Source organism: Cyprinodon variegatus, unplaced genomic scaffold, assembly GCF_000732505.1.
Source record: "Cyprinodon variegatus isolate N-32 unplaced genomic scaffold, C_variegatus-1.0 Scaffold343, whole genome shotgun sequence".
NCBI classification, from domain to species: domain Eukaryota; kingdom Metazoa; phylum Chordata; class Actinopteri; order Cyprinodontiformes; family Cyprinodontidae; genus Cyprinodon; species Cyprinodon variegatus.
Window position 1 is genome coordinate 353,846 of NW_015150796.1, and position 26,688 is coordinate 380,533.

General features: G+C 37.9%; 1 protein-coding gene across 1 annotated transcript in view; it reads left to right on the top strand.

Moving 5' to 3' along the window:
- kdr (kinase insert domain receptor) overlaps positions 1 to 20,104 on the top strand; it is a 30,713-nt gene extending 10,609 nt beyond the window's left edge. The window contains exons 10-30 of the mRNA XM_015385576.1: positions 1,216 to 1,369; positions 3,174 to 3,291; positions 3,410 to 3,521; positions 5,167 to 5,502; positions 5,626 to 5,772; positions 5,885 to 6,010; positions 8,687 to 8,793; positions 9,153 to 9,288; positions 11,148 to 11,252; positions 11,371 to 11,484; positions 12,524 to 12,612; positions 14,011 to 14,158; positions 14,249 to 14,340; positions 14,447 to 14,569; positions 14,658 to 14,769; positions 14,844 to 14,943; positions 15,026 to 15,131; positions 17,954 to 18,090; positions 18,176 to 18,260; positions 18,929 to 19,014; positions 19,110 to 20,104. Coding sequence (XP_015241062.1) covers positions 1,216 to 1,369; positions 3,174 to 3,291; positions 3,410 to 3,521; positions 5,167 to 5,502; positions 5,626 to 5,772; positions 5,885 to 6,010; positions 8,687 to 8,793; positions 9,153 to 9,288; positions 11,148 to 11,252; positions 11,371 to 11,484; positions 12,524 to 12,612; positions 14,011 to 14,158; positions 14,249 to 14,340; positions 14,447 to 14,569; positions 14,658 to 14,769; positions 14,844 to 14,943; positions 15,026 to 15,131; positions 17,954 to 18,090; positions 18,176 to 18,260; positions 18,929 to 19,014; positions 19,110 to 19,326 — 2,750 coding nt within the window. The 3' untranslated portion in view covers positions 19,327 to 20,104. The remainder of the gene's footprint in view (positions 1 to 1,215; positions 1,370 to 3,173; positions 3,292 to 3,409; positions 3,522 to 5,166; positions 5,503 to 5,625; positions 5,773 to 5,884; positions 6,011 to 8,686; positions 8,794 to 9,152; positions 9,289 to 11,147; positions 11,253 to 11,370; positions 11,485 to 12,523; positions 12,613 to 14,010; positions 14,159 to 14,248; positions 14,341 to 14,446; positions 14,570 to 14,657; positions 14,770 to 14,843; positions 14,944 to 15,025; positions 15,132 to 17,953; positions 18,091 to 18,175; positions 18,261 to 18,928; positions 19,015 to 19,109) is intronic.
- The last annotated feature ends 6,584 nt before the right edge of the window (positions 20,105 to 26,688 follow it).

Below are 26,688 nucleotides of genomic sequence, written 5' to 3' on the forward strand. Positions count from 1 at the left end.
ACGTCTGTGTGTTCAGCAGGCATAAAGCTAACAGAACTGGCAGCGTTGCGAGGCAAGGGCTCCATCATGTGCAGTTGAAAGCCTTCTGCACCAAATCAAGCTTCTACTGCCCTGGCGTCCTCTTCCACAACAACTTCGTCTGCAATTTCCTCCTCTAAATAAAAAATGTATGACGGAGGAGACTAATCCACGACCTCCGACACAAAACTCTCCTCCTCTTGCATGTTTCCGTTGTCCATAGCGTTCCTTGACAGTGTTGTTTCTAATTCACCAATTTAGTGCTACATGGTCCCAATGGAATTTACCATTGGGAACCTACTAGCACTAAGTTGCTAACTGGTCAGCATGATGCTTCCGAGACACCGGCCACAATCAAACTTGCTGGCAAACCTTCCGCCACAACAACCCCGCCCCCTTGATAAACGACCAATTACACTCACTTTATTCACTTGTGTAAAGTTGGGCACCACTCGGGAGAATTCGGAAATGCAATGGTTGGAACAGCCTTTTCCCTACAACTTTAAACAGATCGTGTCTGAAAAAAGGGGTTGTTGAAATTTTAACTCATCTCATCTTACGTATTTCATAAACATAAGAAGAACAATCATCTAGCAGTCGTTGACATTTGTTAGTCTGGGAAGGGATTTATGTAAGCGTTTCAGGCTTTAGGACTGCAGCATGGGCCAGCGGGAATCATTACCTACAAGTAAAGAAGACATAAAACAGTGATGAACTTTCTTAGAAGTGGCTGGCCAACCAAAATTACCTCTAAAGCCCATAATGGACCTATCAGGGATATTAAATGGAACAAAAATGGTATATCCAAAGTTACTGCAAACCTCACTTGGCCCAGTTAAGATCATTGTTCAGGATTCAACAATAAAACAAAGAGACAGGTCAAAAAACGGCTTCCATTGTAGAACTCCAATAAGAAGTCATTTGCAGCAAAAACACAAAGATATGCCTGCATATGTTTGAAAAAGGACCTTTGGGGAAACATGAGACTAAAGTGTCATTTATATTTACTCACCTTCACATCATGCAAGATATTTTTGAGCAAGAAAAATTTACTTGCAGTAAAACATGGTGGTGGAAGTTTGATGGTCCAAGGTGGCTTTTCTACTTCAGTATCTAAATCTTCAGGAAGGCAAATGCAATTTCCTGAAAAAAACAAAAAAAAAAACAAAGGTAACCTGACTTTGCTGTCTTCTACAGTGCCCCCTACAATAATCGAGAAAGGGAGTGGCTACAGTGATGTATATGAGTATGGAAAAAGTACTACCCTGTGGTGCACTGCCCATGGAATACCAACACCTGAGTATGTCCAGTGGCAGTGGATGTCAAAGGATGACTGCCCAGGAGCCTTCATGTAAGTCACCCCCTTTCATAATTTTAATGTAAGTATGTGTAAAGAAAAAGAAGTTGAAAGGCTGGAGTGAAAGGGATTTTTTTCCTTTAAATTTAGCCACTCTTTGTCAGTAGCTTGTTGGTTTAGTATGGCTGTTTTCGTGCCATTGATGAAAACATGAGAATGGACAATAAGAGTGCACTCTGACTGCGATGCAGATCAGCAATTGTGATTTGTTTCCATCACAATGTCCATTTTTAGAACAGCATCAATTATTGAGACTCAGAATGTTCTCGAATGTGCTCAAAACAAGAGTCTGCACAACAACTTTTGCAGTTTCGTCTGGTTTAGGTGGCAGCATTGTCCACATGCATCCTGAACATTTTTTGCAGTTATACAACAACATCCTTAGTGAATACAGCAGAGATTTGACAAGTGTTGATAGAAAGAAGACAGTCTGTGTGCCTGAGAGATGAGGTTTTGACCAGAGAAGGCCAGCAGCCTGTTCCTTATCTTCTGCCTACATGTCTGAGTGTTTCCTCAGTCCAGATCCACATTTCCTGTTGTTCCTGTCAGAGTCACTTTAAAACAGAAAGTGTGTGTCCCTGCTAAAGCAATATCTCCACTTGGTGCATTCCTTTTCATGTAATCATTTCACCTTGTAGGGAAACACACTCATAAAGTTTTAACCTCTTTGTTGTCTTGTGACAGCAGTTCATTAAAGAAAAGAACAAAGACTGAAAATACACTTAAAAATGCATAATTTAAGTATTTAAATAGAATTAAATGATTGTTCAATAGTATTAGTTTAATGTCTTATCATTGGTCAAATGCTGTTATCAATAAGCTTGGACCTCTGACAGTCACCTCTAGCTCTTTATTGAATGGTTTTGATCTACTTCTATCCCCTGTAAAACAGCTGTAATTTTAATTTACTTAATGTTCTGGTTTATGTTCCCTTGCAGAACATAAAGCACAGTTTGTACTTTTTAAACCACACTTGCTTGATAAGCTGTATCCATAGGATTCACATGTAGAATCCAATTTTCTAACTAGTTTCCTCCAAATAAGAAGATTGCTTAACTCTAACCTGTTTTCCTGTCCTTTAAACTAAAAAGTTGTTTATTGTTTGTCTCTTCTTAGTTATTATATTGCATTTTTCACTGGATAAATGAGCATCAATGAAACTTTTACAAGTCATACAAAATACTGTGGCCAAGTTAATAACAAGCAACAGTATAACACCTATTTAATATTCAATACATTGGCTTACTTTGGACTTTAGATTGGATTTTTAAACATTAGTGCAGACACATGCAGCAGAATGGGACCAACATCAGTATATTCATATATTTTAGGTTAAACATTAAGTTCTTATATCTCTGTCACGTTTCAATGTCAAGCTAATCTACAGTAAGAATTAGGCCTACGTATTATCACAGGAGGCACTAGTTTCATGGGTTTTATATGCATAAAGAATAAATTGGTTTGAAAAAGTGTTTCTTCTAGCTGAAACTGTTATTATTTAATTACATGATTTGTTTGTTTTACTTATTTTATGATAGTCTTCAAATTCTAAATTTTTCAACATAATTTTTTACCTTTTGTGCTGTCTTTCTGACATTATTTTAATATCAGATGTTATGATGAGTCACTCAGTACTTGAGTAGATGTTTAACTAAATATTTGTTTTAGTCTTTGCATTTTGTCACTGTGCCAATGATCCAAACAGCTAGAGCTGCAGTTTTACAAACATGTTATAAATAAATATATAATTTATTCTTGTTTCATTCTTGCCTGTATGCTAATTTTTTCTGTATATTAGGCCAGTGATAAACAGCACAGAGGACCAGTTGAAGAACTGCACAGCTTGGAAAAATATCACTGTCAACGGTGTCTGTAATCAAGCAGAAATCCAAAATAACATCGACCGAGCCCAAAATGTAAGTTATTAACCAATTGTATCCTTTTTGATCTCATGTCTCCCATAAATCCTTAACTCTAACTTGTAAATAACACAGGCTAACAACTGCAAACTGAAATAGATTTCTTCTTTCATAGAAATTTATAAGTGCATTGAAGATTCAAAAAGCTGAGACCCATTCCCTTTATAGGTGCAATACATCTAACAAAGTTGGAAAGGATTCGCGGAACATCTTTTTTCGTGTCACACGTAAGCTATGTGTTTTTTTTTTTGGTTTGTTTTTGTTTCAGTTCATCTTCTTTTTTTGTCCTGAACTCAGTTTCAGCATCAACAGTGATGTTAAAAGGTATTCATAAAAGGTTTTAAAATTTTTGCCACATATAAAACTTTTTGGCCCCTTTATGAGAGACCAACACAGAGCAGTGGTGCATAACTGTGATTAGGAATAAAATCCATTATTGTTTTTTTTTTTAACAATGTTTTATCTAAATGGTGCGGCATGTATTTGTACTTGGCTGCCATGTGACAATATTTGTCAAACCACTTTTATGATTTCACTGCCATTATCCACTCACAGAATTAAGTTTTCTTACTGTGGGACAACAAAATGTGTTTCTATTAATTTCTGTTGCACATCTAGAGCCAAACATATCTAATCATTACTTACAAGATGGCTTAAACTACTTTAGATTGGGCTGGTAAATTGTTGTTCTAATATTATTTGACATTGAGCTTTATCAATCAATTTTCCATTCTCTGTTGAAGATATTATCAGAAATATTACTGCCACAAACAGAATTTTTAGTGGAGATGTTTACCCATGGTAATATGTAGCATAGTAAATTACCCCTAACATTTCATTTTGAGGGCTAAAATAATTTTACTTGGCTGCATCATGTGCTTATGTGTTTTGTCCCTCACGTGGCTTATGGTAAACAAAAGATGGGACATGTTATGGCTTATTTGTCACAACATTTTGCATAATCTGTAGATCTCTGCAGCTCCTCCAGAGCCACAATAGGTCTGCCTCTTTAAAAAGGGCTCTCATTGCTTAACCAGTCTGTTTAGAATGATGGCCATGTCTCTGAAGTTTCCTTATACCGTCTTTTAATAATCGCTTTGTTTTTGGTCTTTTTATTTCAACAACCATCTTTTTGCAACTACAAAAGGCAATGTTTTCCACTAGTATTTTTTTTATTTAACTTTTCTTTCAAGGAGTAAAATGCACTATGTTCAAAATTCACAGCATGTATTTGAACTTGTTTGTTGCGAATTGAATAGAAAGCCTTTTATCTTTTTCTCCTAGTTTATCAGTGCTTCACATGCTGAAAAATTCCCCCCAAAAGCTAGAATTTGCTGTTTAAATATAAATTCATAAGGAATCTTCGTGGAATAGAATAGCATAAATTAGCACAAAATAAAAAAAAAAAAACAATAGAGAAGAATAGAAGAGAGTAGAATAGCATAGAATAAAATTGAAAAAATAGAATAAAATAGAGCAGAATAGAATAGATCAAAGTAGAATAGGACAGAATAGAATAGAATACCGTAGAATGGAACAGAATTGAATAGAATAGCATCAAACAAAATAATATAGCATTGAATAGAATAGAAAAACAATAGAAAAGGTAACAGAATGTTACCTTCTGGATGTTTTGCATTGGAGAAATTTACATGCAACAGCAGCAAAGTCACATGCATTTAACATAAGAAGACTGCAATAAAAATAGAAACAATGAACGAGGATAAAAAAAACAAAAAAACCCAATGAAGACTGTGCAATGAGGGCAAAAATAGTTAAAAGCAACAATATGTAGTTAGAAAAAATGACTGTATATGTAACTGGTGAAGATTAATTTAAAACTTGTCTGACCTGCAACCTGTACACCTTTAGGTGATATAGAGGTGAGCATGTCTCCCTCTGATAAGCCCATGGAGCAGGACGATGTGGTCCTGCGGTGCAAAGCAGACAATCTGCTGTACAATAAGCTGGCCTGGTTCCGTGTCATAAATCAGTCTCCATCAGAGCAGGCTGAGTCTACCCTGCCCTGTAGCTCACTGACCCTGCAGCCCCTGCCTCAGGCTGTACTGTCCATTCTGCATGGCAACATCACCCTGGAGCTGATGTTGCACAATGCATCCCGTCAGGATGAGGGTCTGTATGCCTGCCAGGTGAAGAACATCAATACAGCAAAAAGTACCTGCATTCTGCGCCACCTGTCTCTCAGAGGTTAGTGATTGATCAAACACACTGCATGGTAAATCAGATTCTGGACATAAAAAAAAAATCTTTTAAAGTTTGTTTTGCAACTTATTGTCTTCTCTCACATTTTATCTCATATTTTTATCTTAGATCTTGAGGCTGCAAGAATACGTAACAATTTCACTGACCAGAAGGTGAATGTGAGTGCAACTATCACTTTTCACTGTGATACTGTTGGGACTCCGAATCCTAAAGTAGTATGGACCAAAAACAACCACACTGTGGAAATAGGCTCAGGTAGGACAGGCACTGCTCTGCTGCCCGACACACCTTTACTGAGCTTTTCCATCTTAGGAGTTTATTAGACAAAACATTTGTTAGACACAACCTGTTCTGATTCATCTTTCAGGTGTGATTCTGAACCGGAACAACCTGACTATTCAGCGTGTGAAGAAGGAGGACAGTGGTCTGTACACTTGCAAAGCATGCAACAGACACGGCTGTGATACTTCACAGGCTTATTTGATTGTTGAAGGTCAGTCTAACACCGAAAACGTGGTTGGTTTCTTTTGCACAGAAGGATTTAAAGGTGCTTTCGATGTTGTTGTATGTCCTAATGGTTGTTTAATGAGAGAGTTTACTGGCATCTCTTACTATACAGAGCATTTGAAAGTCTGAAAAGCAGCTGATCATTATTAATCTCATAAATATGTCAGCATGAGCCTTTGCTGTTCTTGTTCAAGTATGTCAACTTTTTTGTGATTGCTTTCGTTGTCTCTTTGTGTTTTCTGCTTTCATTCTGTTCTTCATGTCTTTGCATAAAAGCTTTGAGGCCCCTTTACCCATTGGGCATCTGGGCCTGTGCCCAGTTAGTCAGCTCAGTGATGTAATCATGGCTCCTAGTGGGAAAAATGTAATGAGAAAGATTTCAACCTATGTTTTTTTTTTTTATGTGCCCACAGGTGATTTATTTTTAATGGCTGACATCAAAGTTTTTGCACTCGACATAACGCTTAGAACATTTTTGATATCAAAGAGAGCAAGAATAACTTTGCTTCTGCGTGACAGGAAGTTGGCCCAGTTAACGCACATCCTCCTGAGAATTTCTAAATCCAAAACAATGAGGGGGCTGCAGGACAAAGGGAGAGGCCAGCCCTGCCCCAGCTTCAACCTCTGCTGTGTTGTCTATGCCTTTCTGTCCCAAACTCAGAGATGGAGCAAAAACAATAAAACAAACACATGCTCTGACTAAAAGGTCCTACGTGATCCTATCCCCGTAAGGAGACTATAGACCCAGTTAAAAGTTCATATTTTCATCTCGTAATACAGCTTTAATTATGGGTGGTGTTTAACACAACCATGGGTGGTGTGGATTGTTTTTTACCACACATAGGCATAGGCACATACAAACTTAATAGCATGTGCAGAGCTAATCTTCTAACAACCAGGTGCACAGAGGGTTTATATCTGTAAAATGAGTAGAACATTAGGCAAAGCATGTATACCTTCTATAATATGCAGAGCTTTTGCTTATCATTAAAATGTACACAATACTGGTAGGAAATTACGCAAATATAAAAACTTGCACCCACAACGTTATTTATCAAACCTGAAATGAATTGACTGTTCAGTTTTTGGATCTATATGAAGCATGTTCGACAGATGTTGGTTAACTTTCCCCTTTAGAGTATCACTGGAGCAAACCTTTGTTTTAGAAAGGAACTACCATTTCCAGTGGTGCACTGGTACTTCACCAATTCACCAGTAAATGTTTGATGATCAGCATATGATCATCCCTCATGAAGGCAAACTCAAAATTTTGGTGCCTGCTTTTCCACTTATTTAAAAGACAAAAACCCCTATGTGGCTGATTAGTAGTAGTTCAGTTTTGCGTACGGTAAGCTATCAAGTTTGTACATGTTTTTTGAACATGCAAACCTTTAGTAGATAAGAGCTGCAGTGTTTTCCAATGCTGGTTAGACAGTTTGTGTTAGGCATCATTTGAAGGCTGGATTTGTGGAGTGTATGACCTTAAGTTGTGCGGTGAAGATAACATCTCTTCCAATCAGTGCCTAGAGTTATTGTGTTTAGGTGTATATTTATGTAGGTTTACAGCTGTTACATTGTGTTTTTTTTTCAATGAGCTGATGGTGGATTTAAGGAAAATAATGTCTTAAGCTCCTCCAAAAACATCTGGGAATTTAACAAAAACAGCAGTGTGATTAAACCACCTACATGTAGACACTGATTGTAGACACTAAAAACAGCCTTTTGTTGTTTTTAATTTAAGCTATACTTCATTTTGGTCTGTCACAAAAATGTCCACTGAAGCATGAGATTGTTCTGTAACAAAAGGTGAAAAAGAGAAAACCATACTTCAGGAAGACAATGAAAAATAACAAGATCTGATTTACTTTTCACTTATAGTGCAATTTTAAGTATCATTTTAAGTATATAAAACATTTATAATGATCAGCCAAATAAAAAAAATTATATGTATGTTACATAAATAATGATAGTACAATGATAAACACTGAATACAGAGCACATCATTCAGCCAGCTAAGGATTACATTCATTTAATTCATGCATTAACCTCTAACTGACTTATTTAAGAAAAGGACAAAAGAAGAAACACTGTGACCTCAATCTTAGAGCTATATGAATAAAAATCTTTGTCAATTCAATCAGTCATATGAGTGACATATTAATTGTTCTTTGCAGGAATGAAGGAAAATCCCCTGATATTATCCCAGGCTACCCTTCCCATAGAAAAAAGAAAGAATGCACATAACTCCCTGACCCTGTCTCAAACACCCACACCAAAAAACAAAACATTCTTCTACACCCTCCACACTATGTGATTGTGAAGTGAAATGTTCTGTTATAGTAGCTAGTGAGACCCTACTGTTTGTCTGATAGGCCTTTTCCAAGTTGTTTTTGGCCTAAGCTCTCCTCTATGACTCCAGATCATTTGTTATGACTGGATGAAATATCAGTTTGCTCACAGTCCAGATTCTAACAGTCTCCTTCCTTCAATCAAAACTAATATATAAACACATATACAAGCCAAAACGTCCTGAGTATCACGCAATGCTGAAAAGAAATACTACGGAAATCCTAATCATCATTCTATCTCTCAAACACAGTAGCTTGGTTTTATACTTACCTTTGAACTGTCATTTATATTGCACTTTTTGTGTATATACTAGGTGCAGAGGAGAAGACTAATGTGGAGCTGATTGTCCCCATTGGCTCAGTGGTTATCGCCATGTTTTTCTGGCTTTTGATCGTCTTCGTCATTCGTGGACGAAAGAGAGTAAGTAATTCCCTCTTTCTCAGTGTTCATCACCCATTTGCCACTCTATTCTTCTAACATATAATAAGGACAAATTAGCAGAGTACACTCGTATGCAAACGTACACACAATTAGGGCAGGTGTATGATTAATTAGAAGCGACTGCTTTGGGCCCCGAGAGGACACTACTTTGTATCCAGGAACAACGAGTCCACACTCAGTTCCCATCACGTAAGCCTGCAACAGTAACTGGGCCCCATTTATCTGAATAGCAACAGAGTCACTGAAAATCTGCCCGGACAGTTTGAGACAAACAGCAGCTTATTAACTCTTAGTTTTCCTCTTTGCTCAACTTTCACATTTATTTGATGCAATTTCAGCCAACTGGAGGAGACCTAAAGACCGGCTACCTGTCCATGATTCTGGATTCGGAGGACATGCCCATGGATGAACAGTGTGAAAGGCTCACATATGACGCAAACAAATGGGAGTTTCCTCGGGACAGGCTGAAGCTTGGTATGATGCCATTATCATTAAATCTGGAGAGCATTGCCCACCAGTTTTGGTTAACACCAAAGTGAAAGTGTATTATGCGTGAAGATCACATCATGTTGTTGGAACATTATTTTACAAATTAGGACAAACAGTGCAGTGTGCGGGAATCAAACTCAAATGATTCACTTTGTTAGCCCAACACAATACCCATTGAAGAAGTTGATAATCAGTCTGCAATGAAAAAATGTTTTACACAATCAAATGGCAAAGCGATGAAACTGCTTGCCAAAGTTCCTCCTTTGTTAGTTGTCAAGTGAATAAAAGATGACCTGATTTCCAAAACGGAAAGAGAAAGAAAGCTGCTTTGAAGAAATTTCAGTCTTCATAGAATATTCGGTTAACCCTTAAGATTCTCTTATCTTAAGGGTTTTACAACTTTAGTGGTATAAAAAACTGTATCTTTTCATGTTAAAACATTTCACTTTGGTTTCTTATGACACTCAATTAGTATTTAGGAAGTATGTTAAATATTTTTCTTTAAACTTACTCTTGAGCCGTTCAGTCTGTACCACCAATGCCTTGCAGCAATACGATCCTGAAGTTAAATTCTGGCCTAGGTCTTTTGCATTGGGTTTGCAACTTATTCTAGTAGCCTATATCTGTATTGATAAAATATCAATTATCTTCAATACTTGCTTTTTCTTATTAAGGGATCAGGAGGAGGGTTTGAAAAAGAGGTCTGTGTGGTTGGTAAACATCTACAGTGTTTTGTATTAGTTAAAGATGCATCACATGGCAATAACTAAGATTCACAGAAGATATGAGCATATACTTCCAAATAAGAGAGGTATTGATCTTCCAGTACCTACTGTAGCATGCATATTATTTTGGCTGTTGGAAAAAGACGGCGGCATTAAAAATGGACAGGGAAAATTTGCCATCTCCAAAATGAAACATGCTGGACTTTTTCTGATGCTGTGAGAGAGGAAATAGCTATGTGACCTGGTTTTTCCATAATTCCTGTCTATCAGCATTTCTTATTATGACCTCTGGCTCTTACATCTAACCTGAAGCTTAGGAAAAAGTTGTATGACTCCTGTAATGTCAAGTCCATCCCAAAATTTCAAATTGGGCCTTAATTGTTTTTTGTTAAAGCGACAGTGGTTTTCACTAATCTTTGAAAAGACCCACCCTCACCACTTTCTGTACCCCCTCCAGAGAGGGAACGCATATTAAAAGTGTGCGAGAGCATGCAGGTGCCCGTTTCTCTTCCTGCTCACTCTGTTTAAAAGTTGCACTTTGCATCGCTCCTACAAGCTTACTTTCAAAAAGAACATTTTCTATTTTTCTACTATGTCAGACTCACCACCGGTAAGTGAAAATGGAGACAACCATGTAGGACGGCCTTACTTAAACATATCACCAGAATGATTGCCAATTAAGAGGACCACATATTTTGATGATCCACTGGGTAAAAATCATCCCCCACTATACCTTTAAATGAAAAAAGAAACTTGCAAGTCCTGCTTAAGTCCTGCTTTCCCATCTGCTACTGGCCTTATCAACAAGGCACTGGACAATGTTTCTCTCCCCCATTCAGGATTTCTGTGTTACATTAACGCACAGTCTACTGTTTGTATACAGCTTCTATGTATATTTATATATATTCTATCTTATTTTGTTTTTGTCTGCACCAACAACACCAAGTCAAATTCCTTGTAAGTGCAAACCTACTTGGCAATAAACTTGATTCTGATTCTGATTAAAGCGTTGAAAATATATCAAGTCTTGATTTATGTCCTCAACACATGCAAAGATGATGAGTAAATACTGCAAGGATAGTGCTGACTGCTAATTGTGATTCCTATATGTTGATATAGGTGAACCACTGGGACGAGGGGCATTCGGTCAGGTTGTGGAAGCAGCTGCCTTTGGCATTGAGAAAGCTACTACATGCACCACTGTTGCAGTCAAGATGCTGAAGGGTCAGTATTTTCTCTTAATGTTAAAAAACAACCTAAAACTACCAAAAAGCAAACAGATCCCAACCTGTTACTGCATTTAGAATTTTTAAACACAAGGAGTTTGGGCTTTCTGTTACAGAGGGAGCTACTTCCAGTGAATATCGTGCCTTGATGTCAGAGCTAAAAATTCTCATCCACATCGGTCATCATCTGAATGTTGTCAACCTGCTGGGAGCTTGCACCAGGCCCGGAGGTGAGTCAAGATTTATTTCTTTTTTGTGTATACAGTGATGCTTTTTGCTTTTCTTTGTCTTGCATATGGGATGTGAAAGTGTTGTTGGATCCATATTTTTAGATGTCAATAAAGCATTTCACTCAGTCCCATCCCACACTTTTGTGTTTCTAGGTTGTTTAGTTTTTATTGTCCTGACATACACAAAGATTTATTGATTTTCATCAATTTCCTGCTTTAAGGCTGTTTTTAACTGTTCTACAAGGATCTGTCCTTGGCCCCCTATTATTAACTCTTAACATTAAAGAGAAGAGAAAGTGTCTGTTCTCTAATGGTAAATATGACATTTATGTAGATGGTTCAATAATGAAAAAAGTACCAATAAGACATTGGATCCCAAAAGAAAAGAAAAATGAACTCCATGGTTAATTTTAAACTTTAGAGTGGTGCTCCTTGCAGCTTTCATGTCAAAGATGGCTGCTATTGTGAGCTAAAAAGTTAGATGCTTTGTTATCAGTTTCATGTGCCAATCATACTACTTCAAAAACATTAACATTTCTTCTCTGCATTCTCAAAAGAATCTTTCATTTGATAAAAAAAAAAAACATAAATACAAACTTAAATGTTTGTCTCATTTTCAAAATTTTTATTGATCTTGCTTCTCCACTTTGTGTTGCTTTAAGCTTAGACAAGAAAAAAGTCCTGAATCTAAAAGAAAAGAGTATAGTGAGAGGTTTTCTTCATGTTTAATTATCGTATTAAATATATCTCTTTTCTTTTCTTTATTATGTTTATACTCTCACTGGGTTTTTTTGATAATGGTAATTAATATTTATATAAAAAGTAATAAAAAAAATCTACTTATTTTGGTTTCTTTTAGCGTTTGAATGTTGTTTGATATTTATTTTTTTATGTTGGATGTTTTATTTTTTTAATCGTTGTTCTCAGTGTTTTTCTGTAATACCTAAACAGGCTTAACAAATGAAAAACAGTCTATTGGAGAACCCTCGGGTAACCTTTCTTATTCCTTTGTAAAAATAAAATCCATTTCTTCTTGCAGGACCCCTGATGGTCATTGTTGAGTACTGTAAACATGGTAATCTATCCAGCTACCTGAAGAGCAAGCGTGGAGAGTACAGTCCCTATAAGGTGAGAGATATGAAAAAAAAATGCAACCAGTATAACAAACCCAGCAATTAAATGAGGTAGCCTCACAACCCTTAAACACCAACTTCAAAGCATCTCTAAAATAAACTACATCATTTATGTAGAGTAGGTATGAGCATTGCTTACTTTACCAAGGACCACCATTACTGTCAGTTTTGAATTAGTCACAGAGGGTCAAGCTGTTAGCTAAATAAAGTCAAGCTCTTTGTAGCCCTGTCAGCTTTAGATGTAAAGGTACAATTTCATTTAACAAGAAGTGGTTTACTGATTTAAGATAACACAGACAATTCGCAGAATATAAAATATTAAAGAAGGGGTGTCATTGTGCGTAAAACATAATTCAATTTGTTGTGTCTATATTTAAACATACAAATGCCATGTCCAAACATCTAGAGCAGAGCTCACGGATTAGCCGACCAGGGTCTGAATCTGGACCCACCTGCTGGCTAATCCGGACCCAACCTGATTTAAAACTTTTATAAATTATTGCATGTTTTCTGACGACAGTGTCTAGTTTCACTTGCGTCGCTTCGCCTGTTAATATGGTACAGCCCTCCGGAGAATCTGGGACCAGGCTACATGCGATACAAATTAGCCAATGAGCTGTCTCAGTCCGGGCTGCTGCTGCGAGGCCCCTTTTAGACACAGGAGGGAAACCTATGGCAAGCCGGACGACGGGAAAGAAGGAGAAGTAACAGATTATAATTAAAGATGTGTCCGGACCTTAAGTGGTTGTTGATTTTCTTTATTTGGAACCCACTGATATTTAATTGGCTACCCCTGTCTAGGGATTCCCAGGACAAAGTTTTTTTTTCTCCAGACAGCCTGATGTCTCTTTTAATGATTATTTTTGGTTCCTTTACCCCTCACAGTGCTAGCCCTGCCAGGGCAGGTGTCACTGGGGCTTCTTCCATGCCATCTCAGATTTTTCACCATGCATTGATGTAAATGTAACAACACCTTGTATTCTGGCCATTGGGAAGATTTGCTGCCCTTTGCTGAGATATGAGCTGCCAAAATATTCAGCCGCTCTTTGGTTTTAGCCATGACTTGCCACAAACACACAGCAATGAACTGCTGTGTTTCACTGTATGAGTAGTGGAAAAGAAAGCCTCTTTTCAAAAAGCCAAAGTAAGGAATGACTTACCTGTATTTTTTCAGTCAAATAACAATATATTCTTTAAATTGATAATTTCTTGACTGAAATCCATTGAAAATGACTGTATAATGTTTTAGCAAACATACAGTATATATGTATTTCAGCATGGAGTAAGAATGTTATTAGCATAAAAGAGGAAATAATGTGCACTGCAGAAACCCTGAACAGCAGCTTTGGTTTGATTTAAATAACTGATTTTCCTCTTTCACTGTGTTGAACAGAAAAAGCAGGTCAGTAACCAGAGATGGGCACCCACTGATGAAGATGTGACGGAAGGAGATCTTGGATTGGGCAAAGTCGCCCAGCTGGATATATGCACTGGAACAGCTGAGGACAAAACTTCATGGACCAGTAGTGACCCTATAGATGGTTGTGAAATGTCTCACAATGCTTTCATTTTTTCTCCAATTTCGTGCTGTGGCAGTTTAAACATTGCTCTTTATTACAATTTGGTTCCAGAGAGCTCTGTTGACGATCATCTCACCATGGAGGACCTAATAAGCTATAGCTTCCAAGTTGCCAAAGGAATGGAGTTCCTGTCTTCTCGAAAGGTAACTGTCTTCTCAAACTTGTCTTTTTGGTATGATTTAGAGAAATCTAGATTAGTTAAGTCTGTTTTAATTGCTTTGAATATAATGTCTTCTGTTTCGTCTGTAGTGCATTCACAGGGATCTAGCAGCAAGAAACATCCTGCTCTCAGAAAATAACGTGGTCAAAATATGCGACTTTGGACTTGCTAGAGATGTCTACAAAGACCCAGACTATGTTCGCAAGGGAGATGTGCGTATGCTAAACTTATATTTAGAATTTAAATCATTTATATACTATAAATGGTGCAGTGAAACATAAAGTGTTGTTATTACTACAGGCCCGTCTTCCTCTCAAGTGGATGGCCCCAGAGACTATTTTCGATCGGGTTTATACAACTCAAAGTGATGTTTGGTCCTTTGGAGTTCTCCTCTGGGAGATCTTTTCTTTGGGTACCCCTAACACTACACATAATAAGGTAACATTCTTACATAACTTTATTATTGAAACAGCATTTATCTCACAGGGGCTTCTCCATATCCTGGCGTTTGCATTGATGAGTCCTTCTGCAGGAGGCTTAAGGAAGGCACGAGAATGAGACCTCCGGAATATGCCAACTCTGAAATGTGAGTTCAACTGAAAATTACTGCAGAACAACAGACAATAAGGTATGCCTCTTTAAGCTGTCTTTCTTTGTGATCCAAACAGATACCAGACCATGTTGGATTGCTGGATGGATCGCCCTACAGACAGACCCACATTTGCAGAATTGGTTGAACATCTTGGAAATCTTCTACAAGCAAGTGCACAACAGGTCTGTTCCAAACAAAACCAACACATCCTGAAATCGTATTTCTTTTATTTAAATTTTTTAATAGTGTCCTGTTCTGGCAATGTGGCCATAAGAATAATTGTCTTGATGCCAAAAAAGAACCCAACAGATTTTGCTTTAACAAGTGGAGCGGTACGGCTATTGCCATAGTGTTCTGCTTGATTTATGCATGTATATAGCTTTATTATAATTCATACAGGGAGTATTACAGATTATATAAACACTGCAATGTAATTAGACCATGAAAGGAAAAACAGGAAAAAGGACAAAAGATGAAAGGATATAAAAGAGAGATCATTATAAAACGTCTTCAGTCTGCTTCATCACCGGCAAAGAGATGTAAAAAAAGAACAGCACAACCAAAGGATATAGTATAACAAATACAATAAAGTAGCACCTTGATACTATCGCTGAAGCATATTATTTATTCTGACATATATATATTTTGGTAGCTGAAGATCAGAATATGGGCTTTCTGTATGGAAGTGAATCTCTAAGGACCTGGAGCAAAGCAGCTGTTGTTGTTCGTGAGAGTGCACTTGTGCATGTAAAGTTTATCCAAAGGGAAAATGCTCAGTAGTGGCCAGGAAATCTGCCCCCCAACTGAAGGAAGAGGAGAGACAGCCTCGAGGAAATCCCCCAGCCGCCGCAATGCCGAAGCTCGTATGGCAGCCAGCCACCCCAAAGTGGAACCTGCCATGGGCCCCCGGGACCCGAGGCCCCAGGGGTGCCCACCAATGTTGAGTCCACCAATGCACTGGCGGATCATTCACCAGACATGGGCAATGTGGAGTCAACAAGTCATCTCCATGTCATGTATTTGTTCTACCCTGTGCAGACTGGACTCACCTGGTTAATTGGCTGGGTAGATTAAATACATGACATGGAGATGACTTGTTGACTCCACATTGCCCATGTCTGCCATTCACACATAACACCCACATCCAATAATCCAGGACCGAGGACCCAGCAGCGCCGGTGGCCAGTCCTGGGATTACCAGATGACCCAGTAGCTGAAATCATAATCAAATCTGCTTGTTGGATGGTAGAGCTATCGGATCGGGAACAGTCCTTTCTTTTTAACCTCAGTTTAATATTAAAACAGTTTTATTTCCTTGGTCTCCTTCTTTTCTGAATAATTGCTGTAGCTATTACTATGTTTTAAGTGCTGATTAAAAGCACAGTTAGTAAAATAAAATTAAAACCAATTTAATTGACATGTGGCAAAAAAACAACAAAAAAGCAATAGAGTCATGTATAAGGATTCAGTAGCTCAGCCAGAAAAATAATGACTTGACATGCAAAGAAGAGCCATAAATATATAAAGTATATAATGCATGCACATCATTTCCAGTGTAGAGCATCTTACAGATTTATTTTTATTCCTGGAAAAGATGTGATAAAATAAATATATTTTTGGAAAACAATATGTAACAATATCACTACCGGCTTTTATCCCAGTTTTTGGGGTCCGTGCTTTTTTGGGCGTTGTTGATCCATCTTTTTCTATTAGAGCATACTTTTATAAAGACAAAGCATAAATCTATGTAGATCACTTAGATCCCTCTCTCACCCTCTCCTGTCTATTGCACATCTCACAGGTTTTGAAAAAGATTAATTTTACCTTTGGTGACCCATTTTGTTATCCTTTTGAAAGACTCAATTACCAACCATTTTAAGACTTCATTCAAGGCTGCTGCATTTAAGGAACATATCCTGGAATGTTTTTAATCAGTCGTAGTGTTTCAAAGTCATGGAATGGGATCCAAGAAGTGCCTTTAGGATAGGAATGGGCCCTTATTACCAGTCTTGCAATATGCCTAACTGTGTGTGAACCTTTAGTTAATGGCCAATTTATCTTGAGTATTTATTTAACAGAAGTCCGTTATTTTTCTTGTTTGACCAAAGTATAGGGTAATAAACTAAAAACAAAATATTTTTTTGTGTTGTTAAGACAAAACATATGTTTTTAACTGTTATGCACTCTAAACAGCTACTTTAAATACCATATAAGTAGTCTAATTATTAGTGCGTAAACATAGTGAATCCAACACGCCTCTCCATCATGCAGTTCAGGATTTTACTCCTTTACCATTCTCACACTTAATTCTTGTTTATCACATTTTATATTTAAACCTTTTTCTTATTGTTCTGACGTTACATATAGGGAAGTTTAGTCCGTCTGGTATTTGGTTTCCATGTGGAGGACCATAAAGGTGCATATTCCTCACTATGGTATCAATGTGTCCTTCCCATAACAACTGATTATCAGTTATCATGCCCATAATTTTACTTTATCTACCTGTTCTATAGGTTCCCCAGACAAATTCAAACTCATCTTTGGTGTAGATGAAAGTTAATGACTTCTTCCCAAGATAATCAATTGGTTTTAGAGATGTTCAGTAATCTTATTTCATTTTATCCAATCAAAAAACATATTTAACTCAGCTGACAAAACATTTTCAGGTTCACTAATACTATTTTTACAGCATAATAAAGTGTTTGGCATACATTTGTACAGTCGCTTTAAACCAAAGTGATGGTAAATCATTTGGTGAAGATCATTGTAAAAAGTCTCCCCAGACCAAAATGTATTTGCTCAGTTTAGAGGATGGAATAACTAAAGCTCCAGTGTTGTTGGTAATTCTACAACAAGTTATTAGTTTATAGCTTCAAGTAAGTCTCAAGAGTTCTGTACATTTCTTGTCTATAAAGTTTATAACTAAAATTGCACTTATTCATGTAAAATTTGTTAAACATCTGCTTGTTTGACTTTTTAATGTCTGAATCCTGTTGTTCTCTAGGATGGGAAGGACTATATCCCCCTGACAGCAGGTGAAGTAGAAGGACGCTTACTGTCCTCTGAGCCTAAGGGGCCCTACATCTGTCCTCAGAGTGGGGAAGCTGTAGAAATTCACTACGACATCCCATCCTCCATTGGGTCAGCATGAATCTCTCATCATTTCTCAAGAATACAGGATAAAATACACAGTTTGGCATTTTACTGACCTGTCCTTTGTGCACAGACTGACCCAGCAGGGCAAGAGGTGCAGTCGGTCTCTCAGTGTGAAAACATTTGAAGATATCCCTTTGGCACACAGCAGCATAATGGTGAGCAACAACTTTATGAAATATAAAGTATTTACCAACTATAATATTGTGCAGTATTTTGGGACTGTATAGCAGCAAGATACTAATGAAAGCAATGTATTCAGCATTGATCTAAGCTGCACATTTGTTGTGAAATGCAATCTTTTAATGAAATAAGGCTGAATGCGAATGAAGCCTAAACTGATCATGCATGATATATAACCTCTTTTCTAATATTATTTTGGGAATGGACCATGGGGCTTCAATGCACCAAGCTTCTTCTAACACACAGCTTGCTTTCAGTGCCCCATTGTTGACCTCTGATGTTTACTTTTCCATAGTTGGCACTTTCAGTATGGGAACCCCTGCTGATTCACTTGTATTGCTTACTTACACTACTTTTGGTACATAGTGACTGCAAACACCCCATAAGAGCGGAGGTTTCGGTTTCTTCTAATCCAATTGTCCCAATTTTTCTCTTGTGAAAGATTGCCTAAATCCTCGCAAGTGCTTCGTTCTTCTGCTTCTTTCACATCAATTTCAAGGATGAAATGTTGACTTCAGGCTAATTATCAGTCACACACTAACAGATGACATGCTGAAGAATTAATTAGTGTTAGTGGCCATTATATTTTACCTGTGTTTTTTTATACTATAATGGAGAAAGTAAAACTACTGTTTTCCTGCAGGAGGGTCACACAGACAGTGGGATGGGCTTCTCTTCAGAAGAAGTCAAGCGTTTGAATCACGAGCTCCCAGCAACACCCAGTTTCAGGTAAGAAATACATTAAATCCTATAACATAGGAATTTTGAGATATAGTTCACATATTTTTTCTTTTCCTATCTAATTTGTGTTCCTGTCATGTCAGTCAACTGCTACGCTGCAAAAGCAAAGAGTCCCTGGGATCGGAGTCATCCAATCAGACGAGCGGATATCAGTCAGGGTACCACTCTGATGACACAGACACTCCGATCTACGCTAATGAGGAGGTCATTATGAAGCACAACATGCTGAAGAAGCCTCCTTTGCCCAAGATGGTGGAAAAGTTCAGCACTGAGATCCGCTACAGCACGCCACCCGTCTGACCCTATGTATTCCTCATCTATCTGACCTCCATTTCCCTTGCTGTACAGAATCTATTTACTTTTCACAGGTATTATAATCCAGGACCAATGACAAAAGACATAACTGGAATTGCAGTTGGGTTGAGAGATTTTCTTAAAAGGAAACCCAGGAAGTCAGCAGAGAACAAGGAGAACTTATCATATGATACGTTTGTTCTTGGTCTTTTTTTTTGGACAGCCGGAACAAAGGACGTTTACGCAGAATGTAAAGCCAGAGAGCACGCCCACTTCCTGAGGCACAATTCACCAACTTCCTCTGCTGCAGGAAACGTATCTGGAGTTTTAGATAATTAAATCAGGAAGCTCTTTCTTTCATTCTTTCATTTGTTCATTATGCTTTTTTGTGTGTCATTTCGTTGACACAATAAAAGGTCAGTTCTCAGTCTGTTGTTTGTTTCCTGAGCACATTTGTACAGCTCACTTTTCACTTTTTTTGCAGTATTTTATTGAAAATAGATTACTTAACCTGGATCTAATGTAACTAGTTTTATAAAATTTAAGTACTCACATCTGATGTTCTTGAGTGTTTGTTTTTTATCAGCCTTTTGTTTGAGAAGGATAGTGTCCATTACTATTTATGATAATACTTGAGTCTGTCTTGTCCGTTTGTTTCAACCATAAATGTCTCATTTCCTCCGAACGTGCCTTGCCCAAAGTAAACAATTCTTTCTCAGCCTTGGCTTCTCACTGTGTGTTTGAATGCATTAAAGGAACAATGTTGTGTCAACCTTGGGTATTTTTTTAGGTGTGTTGAACTAACAATGCCTGTCATAACCAAACCAAGGCCAATGAGTCGGGATACAGCAACGAAGCTTAAAAACTTAATAAGGGCTAAATAGAAAGTATGATTTCCCAGATGTATTGGACATTTTCACAGAATTTATTTTACTCAGAAATTCTTCTTTTTGTCTCATCACATTTCACAATCTTATTATAAAATAAAATAGACCAACAGCATTATGCATGTCTTACCTTCCACGTCAGGTTTGTAGCTGTAACTTGGGAAAGACATAGAAGAGGTATGAATAATTGTGCACATTCCTTAGCAGGTGAAAGAATAAACATTTAAAGAGATTTTACTGCAGACAGTGAGGTTGAGTCTTAAAAGCTTGATGGGGTATATCCAGTCTGAGTAGCTGATGAATGACGAGCATGAGAACAAAATGTATTTTGTCTACAATCAAGGAGAAGCTTTTCTAATTGTGGAATGTTAAAGGAAGCCACACAGACTCTGGGGGATTCCTTTAAACTTCCACCTCTAATAGTGGAGGTATATTTAGAAAGCCCTCCCTGTTCCTGTTTGTGGAGTCCAGATGAGCAGGTTGTGTGGGCAAACTAGACACGACTCTCTCTATAACCAATCATAGTGTTTCCTCATTCAGAGTAAGAGCACTGATGTATGAGAAGGTGTTTTTTAAGGTAGGAGGGATGCCTTAAGTCTAACATGACATTTTAAAGTTCTGTGTAATTCAATATCAAACCGCCCTTACTAATGAAATCAAAGATTGTCATTATTAATTACACCAAGTGCATGTATTCCTTTTTAAATCAAACAACAGTGTCCTCTACTGTGCTAGTAGTGTAATTACACATTCAGGCGAAAGCAACGTTTGCAATAAACATTTTACTTTGTGTGGAAGTATTAAGTAGTAATGTAAATACCTCTTGGTCCCTAATGTGGAATACAGTCACGATACTAGAAACAGCACCAGAACAGTAAGTCTTTGATCACAGGAACTCAGAGTAATTTCCCCTGAAGAAGCAAACAGGCTGCAGGGAGAGCTCTGCAGAGCAAGGAAATTACTTGGCATTCAGAAACAGTCTTTGGACATTAAGATTCTCACTGCAGCAGAAAATTGAGTTTCACTCTGTCAACAAGTTCATTTGATGGAGTCAGATATAAAAGAGAGGCAAAAAGCTGATAGAAGAATGCACCTGCAGGATTTTTATCAACTTCTGATTACGAGGAAGTGCAAAGTCTGAGACTTCTACTCTAAAAAGAGACAACTGCATTTTTCAGGTCCTGTTTTTTTATTTGTCCAGAGTTTAATTTGATATTTTATTTGAATAAAGTGAGAGGTAATTGTGTTTGCCTTGTAATATCTTTTGGCACCACTCTTTGCCAACATGTACTTTATCCCTCTTTTACTGAATAAATTGATTAGGTTGTCTTGGGTTTTAAAAGTGGCATTTCTTTTAGGTTCTTTTATAGGAAGAGCCTCTTGAGTTCTCCAGTGTTTTTAGCAGTTGTCCTCTTGTTAACATAATAAGCAAAGCTTACTTCTGAATCAAATGCTAACTGTTCCATTGCAGATTTATCAATGGAGAATCTTTCATGATGCAGCAGCTGGTTCTGTCATTTCCCAAGTAAATCATCATTAGCTTATTAGTAAATAATCATCATGTGCAAACAGAAGATTGAAACATTCCTAAAATAGCTTTTAAATTAGTTAAAAGTTTTTAAACTAAAGTTGATTTTAGATGGATGAATTTGTGGCTACCATCTGATTAGCTTTAGCCTCCTGGACCGATTTTCAATGGAAGAGAGAGGAATTTATAATTCGGATATATAATCTGATCTGTGGATTACACTTAGATTTGATTTGGTTCAAGTATCTCAGCCACTTTCTTACTGTTCAAGTATTTCAGCCACTTTCTTACTGTTTCACCCAATATTAATGGCATTCAGGTTTTGCCATATTCACATTGCAAGGTGTTTTCTAGTTTCATTAGTTGTTAATTAGTCATCGATTGCTTAATTCATTCATTCATTCATTGACAATATTTGTCATGCTTCTCCCCTTTTGGAACTCTAAGTTTTTAGTTTTCAGTTATTAGTTATTCTGTGTTGTTGATCTTTGGTTTATTTTCCATTATATTCAAGCAGTCTTTAGTAACTCTCTGTTGCCCACTTGTGTTTGTTTCCTTTCCCCGTGGCCTCCTTCTACAGTACTTAGTTCCACTCACACCTGCTTCTTATTCAGCTCATTAGCCTAAACTTTGTTCTGTTCCCCTTATATACTCCACCTCTGCAGTCACTCAGTTGTTCCTGGTTGTTGTTTAGTTGCTTCCTCGTCCCTGGCCTCCCAAGTGAATTTTCTCTGGTGTGTTCTGGTTTTTTGGTTCCTAGTATTTTGTATTTTTGGATGTTTGCCTTAGTTATTCATAAAACCAACAAGAACTCATCTCTGCTTCACTGCTCTCTGCATTTGGGTCCTGAAACAACCCCCAACCAAACCGTGACACTATTAATCTCATAGTGGAGAAATTTACACATGGATATCAAAGAGTAATTGCACATTATACATTGCACAAGTTATTGCCGTTGTAGGGTTGCATTGTAGAGACTAGTTGAAGCAGGGATAAATTATCTGCGGTAGCACTCCTTTTTACAAACAGGGTGTAGAAGTCTTTCACTAAAGGAGCTGCATAGCTCCTCTACAGTCTGGTGCAGAGGGTGAAATGTGTTGTTCATGATGGATGTAAGCTTGGACACTTCCTCCACTGAGTCCGGAGTGCAGCCTAGGACAGAAGCGGCCCTTCTCACTAGTTTGTTCAGTCTTTTTCTGTCCCGCTCTGCGCTGCCAGGGGCCCAGCAGAATACAGAATAGAGACATGTCATGTCCATTACCTTCTCAGTTGCCCCCTCTGTATTACTCAATATGTTCAATCATTTACTTTGTGCTCAGTGTTTGTCTATATCCTGTAATAATTTATTCCCGAACCACAACCATCTTATATCCTGGTGAATTTTTATCGCAGTGCAATAGAAAGCATCCTGAAGCTGTTTTGTTGCACTGCAGCGGGTGGCGAAAGCCGCCCTGCACATCACTGGAACTTCACTAAACACCATTGAGCACATCCAGGAGAAACGCTGCCTACATCGAGCCCGCAGCATTCTTAAGGACTCATCCCACCCAGCCCACAGATTGTTTTCTCTCCTGCCCTCTGGCAGGCGTTTCAGGTGCCTCCGGACCAGAACCAGCAGACTAAAGAACAGCTTTTTCCCCAGAGCTGCCTCTTTACTGAACTCTAACCCTCACTGATAGACTCTACTCTCCTTCCTCACACCTACCAACATTTTGCTATTCTGTTTTTTTTTTTACAAGACTGTAATGTTCACCTGCACTCCTGACTGTTACTATTGTAACAACTGTTTACATGCATCTTGCACTACTCACCTTGACTGAATATTGATTTGCACTGCCTACTGTTTATATTTGCACTGTCGACAGTTTTATTCACAGCACCAATTGTTTACATTTAGATCTGCAATAACGTACTTTAACTGTAATAATGCAATTACCTTCCACTGCACTTTAATTTAGATAGCTTCTGTCCAAACTTTATTTATTCATTTTATAGTAAACTCCATCTGTATATATGCTATTGCACATAACTGTAAAAACCCTTTTTATAGTAATATCCACCGGTATATTATATTCGGTACATATCTAGCTGTAAATTTAGTTCATAATACTTGTTATCTATATATTATATTCATCTATTAGTAAGATTCTGTTTATAATAGTATTAATCTCTATACTTATTCAGTAGAAACCCATGTCCTGTATTTATGGAACCATTATTTATCCTGCACTTGCTGCTATTGCACTTCTGGTTAGACCTAAACTGCATGTCGTTACCTTGTACCTGTACCTGTGTAATGACAATAAAGTTGAATCTAATCTAATCTAGTCTAATCTAATTACTAGATTCAGTTCACCAGTGCCTCCTCATTTTGCTTAGTGTTTGCACCTTACACCATATTATCTCTTAGTTTAGTTCTCTGTTTTGTTTCTTGGCTCCATGGGTGTTTTCTGTTCCCCTACACACTTATAATTGCATTAACTGACCAAACTCACCATATCCTTACGTGGTGTGCATCTGTACCTTGGTCCTAAACACCTATCGTTGACATAGAGCCAAAATTCAGATTGATTTCTTTAAGGCAAATGAAGCAAAACATTAACTACACAGCTAACCCTAAACAGATAATTGAAAAGCTTGATGTTGTCATGATTGGGTTTAAGTACTTAGCCCACATGCAGAACACAACAGAGTCTGAAGGAAAGTTTAAAAAGGTTTATTGAAAGATGTACAATGATATAATACTGGATCTGGTTCTGGTACTGGTCCGGGACTGGTCTCAGAGTTTCTGGAGAGATGTGAGTTTGGTTAGCCAGGCTGATGATGGATAGAGAAGAATCAAGATGTACCTTGAGGAGATTGTAACAGAGACGTGAGGTGAGATACCGTAGGTCCAGAGTCAACAATGTGGCAGAGAGTTTAAGCAGCAGCAGCGTCTAGTTCCGAGCTAGAAAGTTTCTGGCTTGGGTTTGTTCCTTGCTCTATCCAAGAGCTGAAGAAGGAATCCAAACTGAGATCTTCAGGTTTGGCTTTCATGAGCAGGCAGGCAGGTTTCTAGGTGGAGCTCATCCAGAGCTTCAGGGTTTCCTGTGAGCACAAAAGACAAAGGCGATTAGAAGACTAGTTCCTCTCTAGAGTCTACTAGTAAAGTTCAGACGTTCTGAGGCTCTGAGGCTCAGGTTCGCTAACCAAACTAGGTCAACACTCCGGCGTCGAAGGAAGGTCTGGCAGCTGCTTAAGTAGTGTGGACCTCTGATGAGCTGATGATCTCCAGGTGTGTAGAGGAATCAGCTCAGGAGGCCCACAGCGCTCTCTGCTGGAGATCAGGTGGCAGATCTCTGGATCCTGACAGATGTATTATGAAATCTGATAAGAGATGGGTTATTGAAACACAACAAGAAAGGGCTCACAGGGACACTTGTAAAGCACATACGGCTGTTGTTAATGTTTATTTGTTGTCATTGCGTTTTTTTTGTGTCATTTTGGCCTTTTTTTAAAACTGAGATTGTTGTTTGGACTGTTGGTTTTGATGTAAGCAATTAAGAACTGAAGTCAAATTCATTGTTTTTGCACACAAACTAAGCATCCAAAAGGCCTTTTTGAAAACAATTGTCTGTGTTTGAAATAAAAAAAGCAATAGAAGTCATGCTGAATAAAAAAAAAAGCATATGGCTGTTGGATAACACCTGACATTAAAGATGAGGAATTATTTAAGTGGAAACAGAACAATAAGTGACTACAGAAGTTTTCACTTTGTTTAACTTTCCACTGATCTCCTACAGAGAAAAGGCCCAGCACTAACTTAAGCTGCCATTTCTATAACTTCAACCACTAAGTGGTAGTAAAGCACCAGTAGCTGACCACTAGACTACTATAAGGCAGATCATCAACAGAGCACCACAGTAGTTTAAACATACACCCTGCATCCCAATGAGCTGCTGATGTGAGAATATTAAAGAAACAAAACTGACACAAACGATCCTGTTTTCATCTAGTTTGTTTTCCCGCTCTTATGAATTATCCCAATGCAAATAAAACTACCTGAAAATTCAATTTGCATTTACACACACACACACCCACACACACAAAGTCTAGAAATGAATAACTAGCTCGGGCAGCTGTCAGGCATAATTACCATGTGACCAGGAGATAGCAAGTTGCAGTTTATTTTTATCTGACTGTCATTAAACTGTCACTTTCAGCATAACACTCCTGCCTAGACAGAAAATGAGCAACAAATCAGAGGAAGACTTGTCTGTTTATCCACAGCTACAAGGGAGAAACGTGAGCACATACAGATTTAGCTGATATATTTTTGTTATTGACAGGTTCAGTGCAACTTGATCTATTATGTATGTCAGGCGCCTGAGGCTTTTGAAAGGCTACATCCACAAACCTGTCATTCACTTCCAGGCAGTCTAGATTGACTCGAATTATATCCAGCAGTTAGCAGCAAATAATCCTCTGATATTTGGAAATGTAAAAGGATGCTACAAAAAATACTGAATCTCCTTTGGTATAAAAGGTCAGTGGAAACAAAGGCTAAAGTGATTTAATCAAACAAACCTTCAGCTGCAGGAGTAAATATTAACATGTTGTGTGCAAGAGATGATTTCTGTGCCACTCCCTGAGGCTATAGGCAATGATTTCAGCTTCACAGCAGCAAGTATCTGGAAGTAGGGCTGTGGTCTGGCAGGAGCAGTAAGGCAACACGATCTGTTAAAGCCTGTGAGGTTAAGCTTTAGGCATGGTGTAAATTAACCTGTTGCTCTGATCTGCAGCCCTGCAGGACCATCACTGCTGGATGGCACACACAGAAACATTGTGTTTAGCTGGATGAAGGTCCGTGGGATCATCCCCTCGAAATTTTGGCTCTTAAGCATGTTAGGAACGGGTTGCTCTCAGTCCTGATTTTTGTAGATAAATCAAGCAATAAAAAAACAAATACATGAT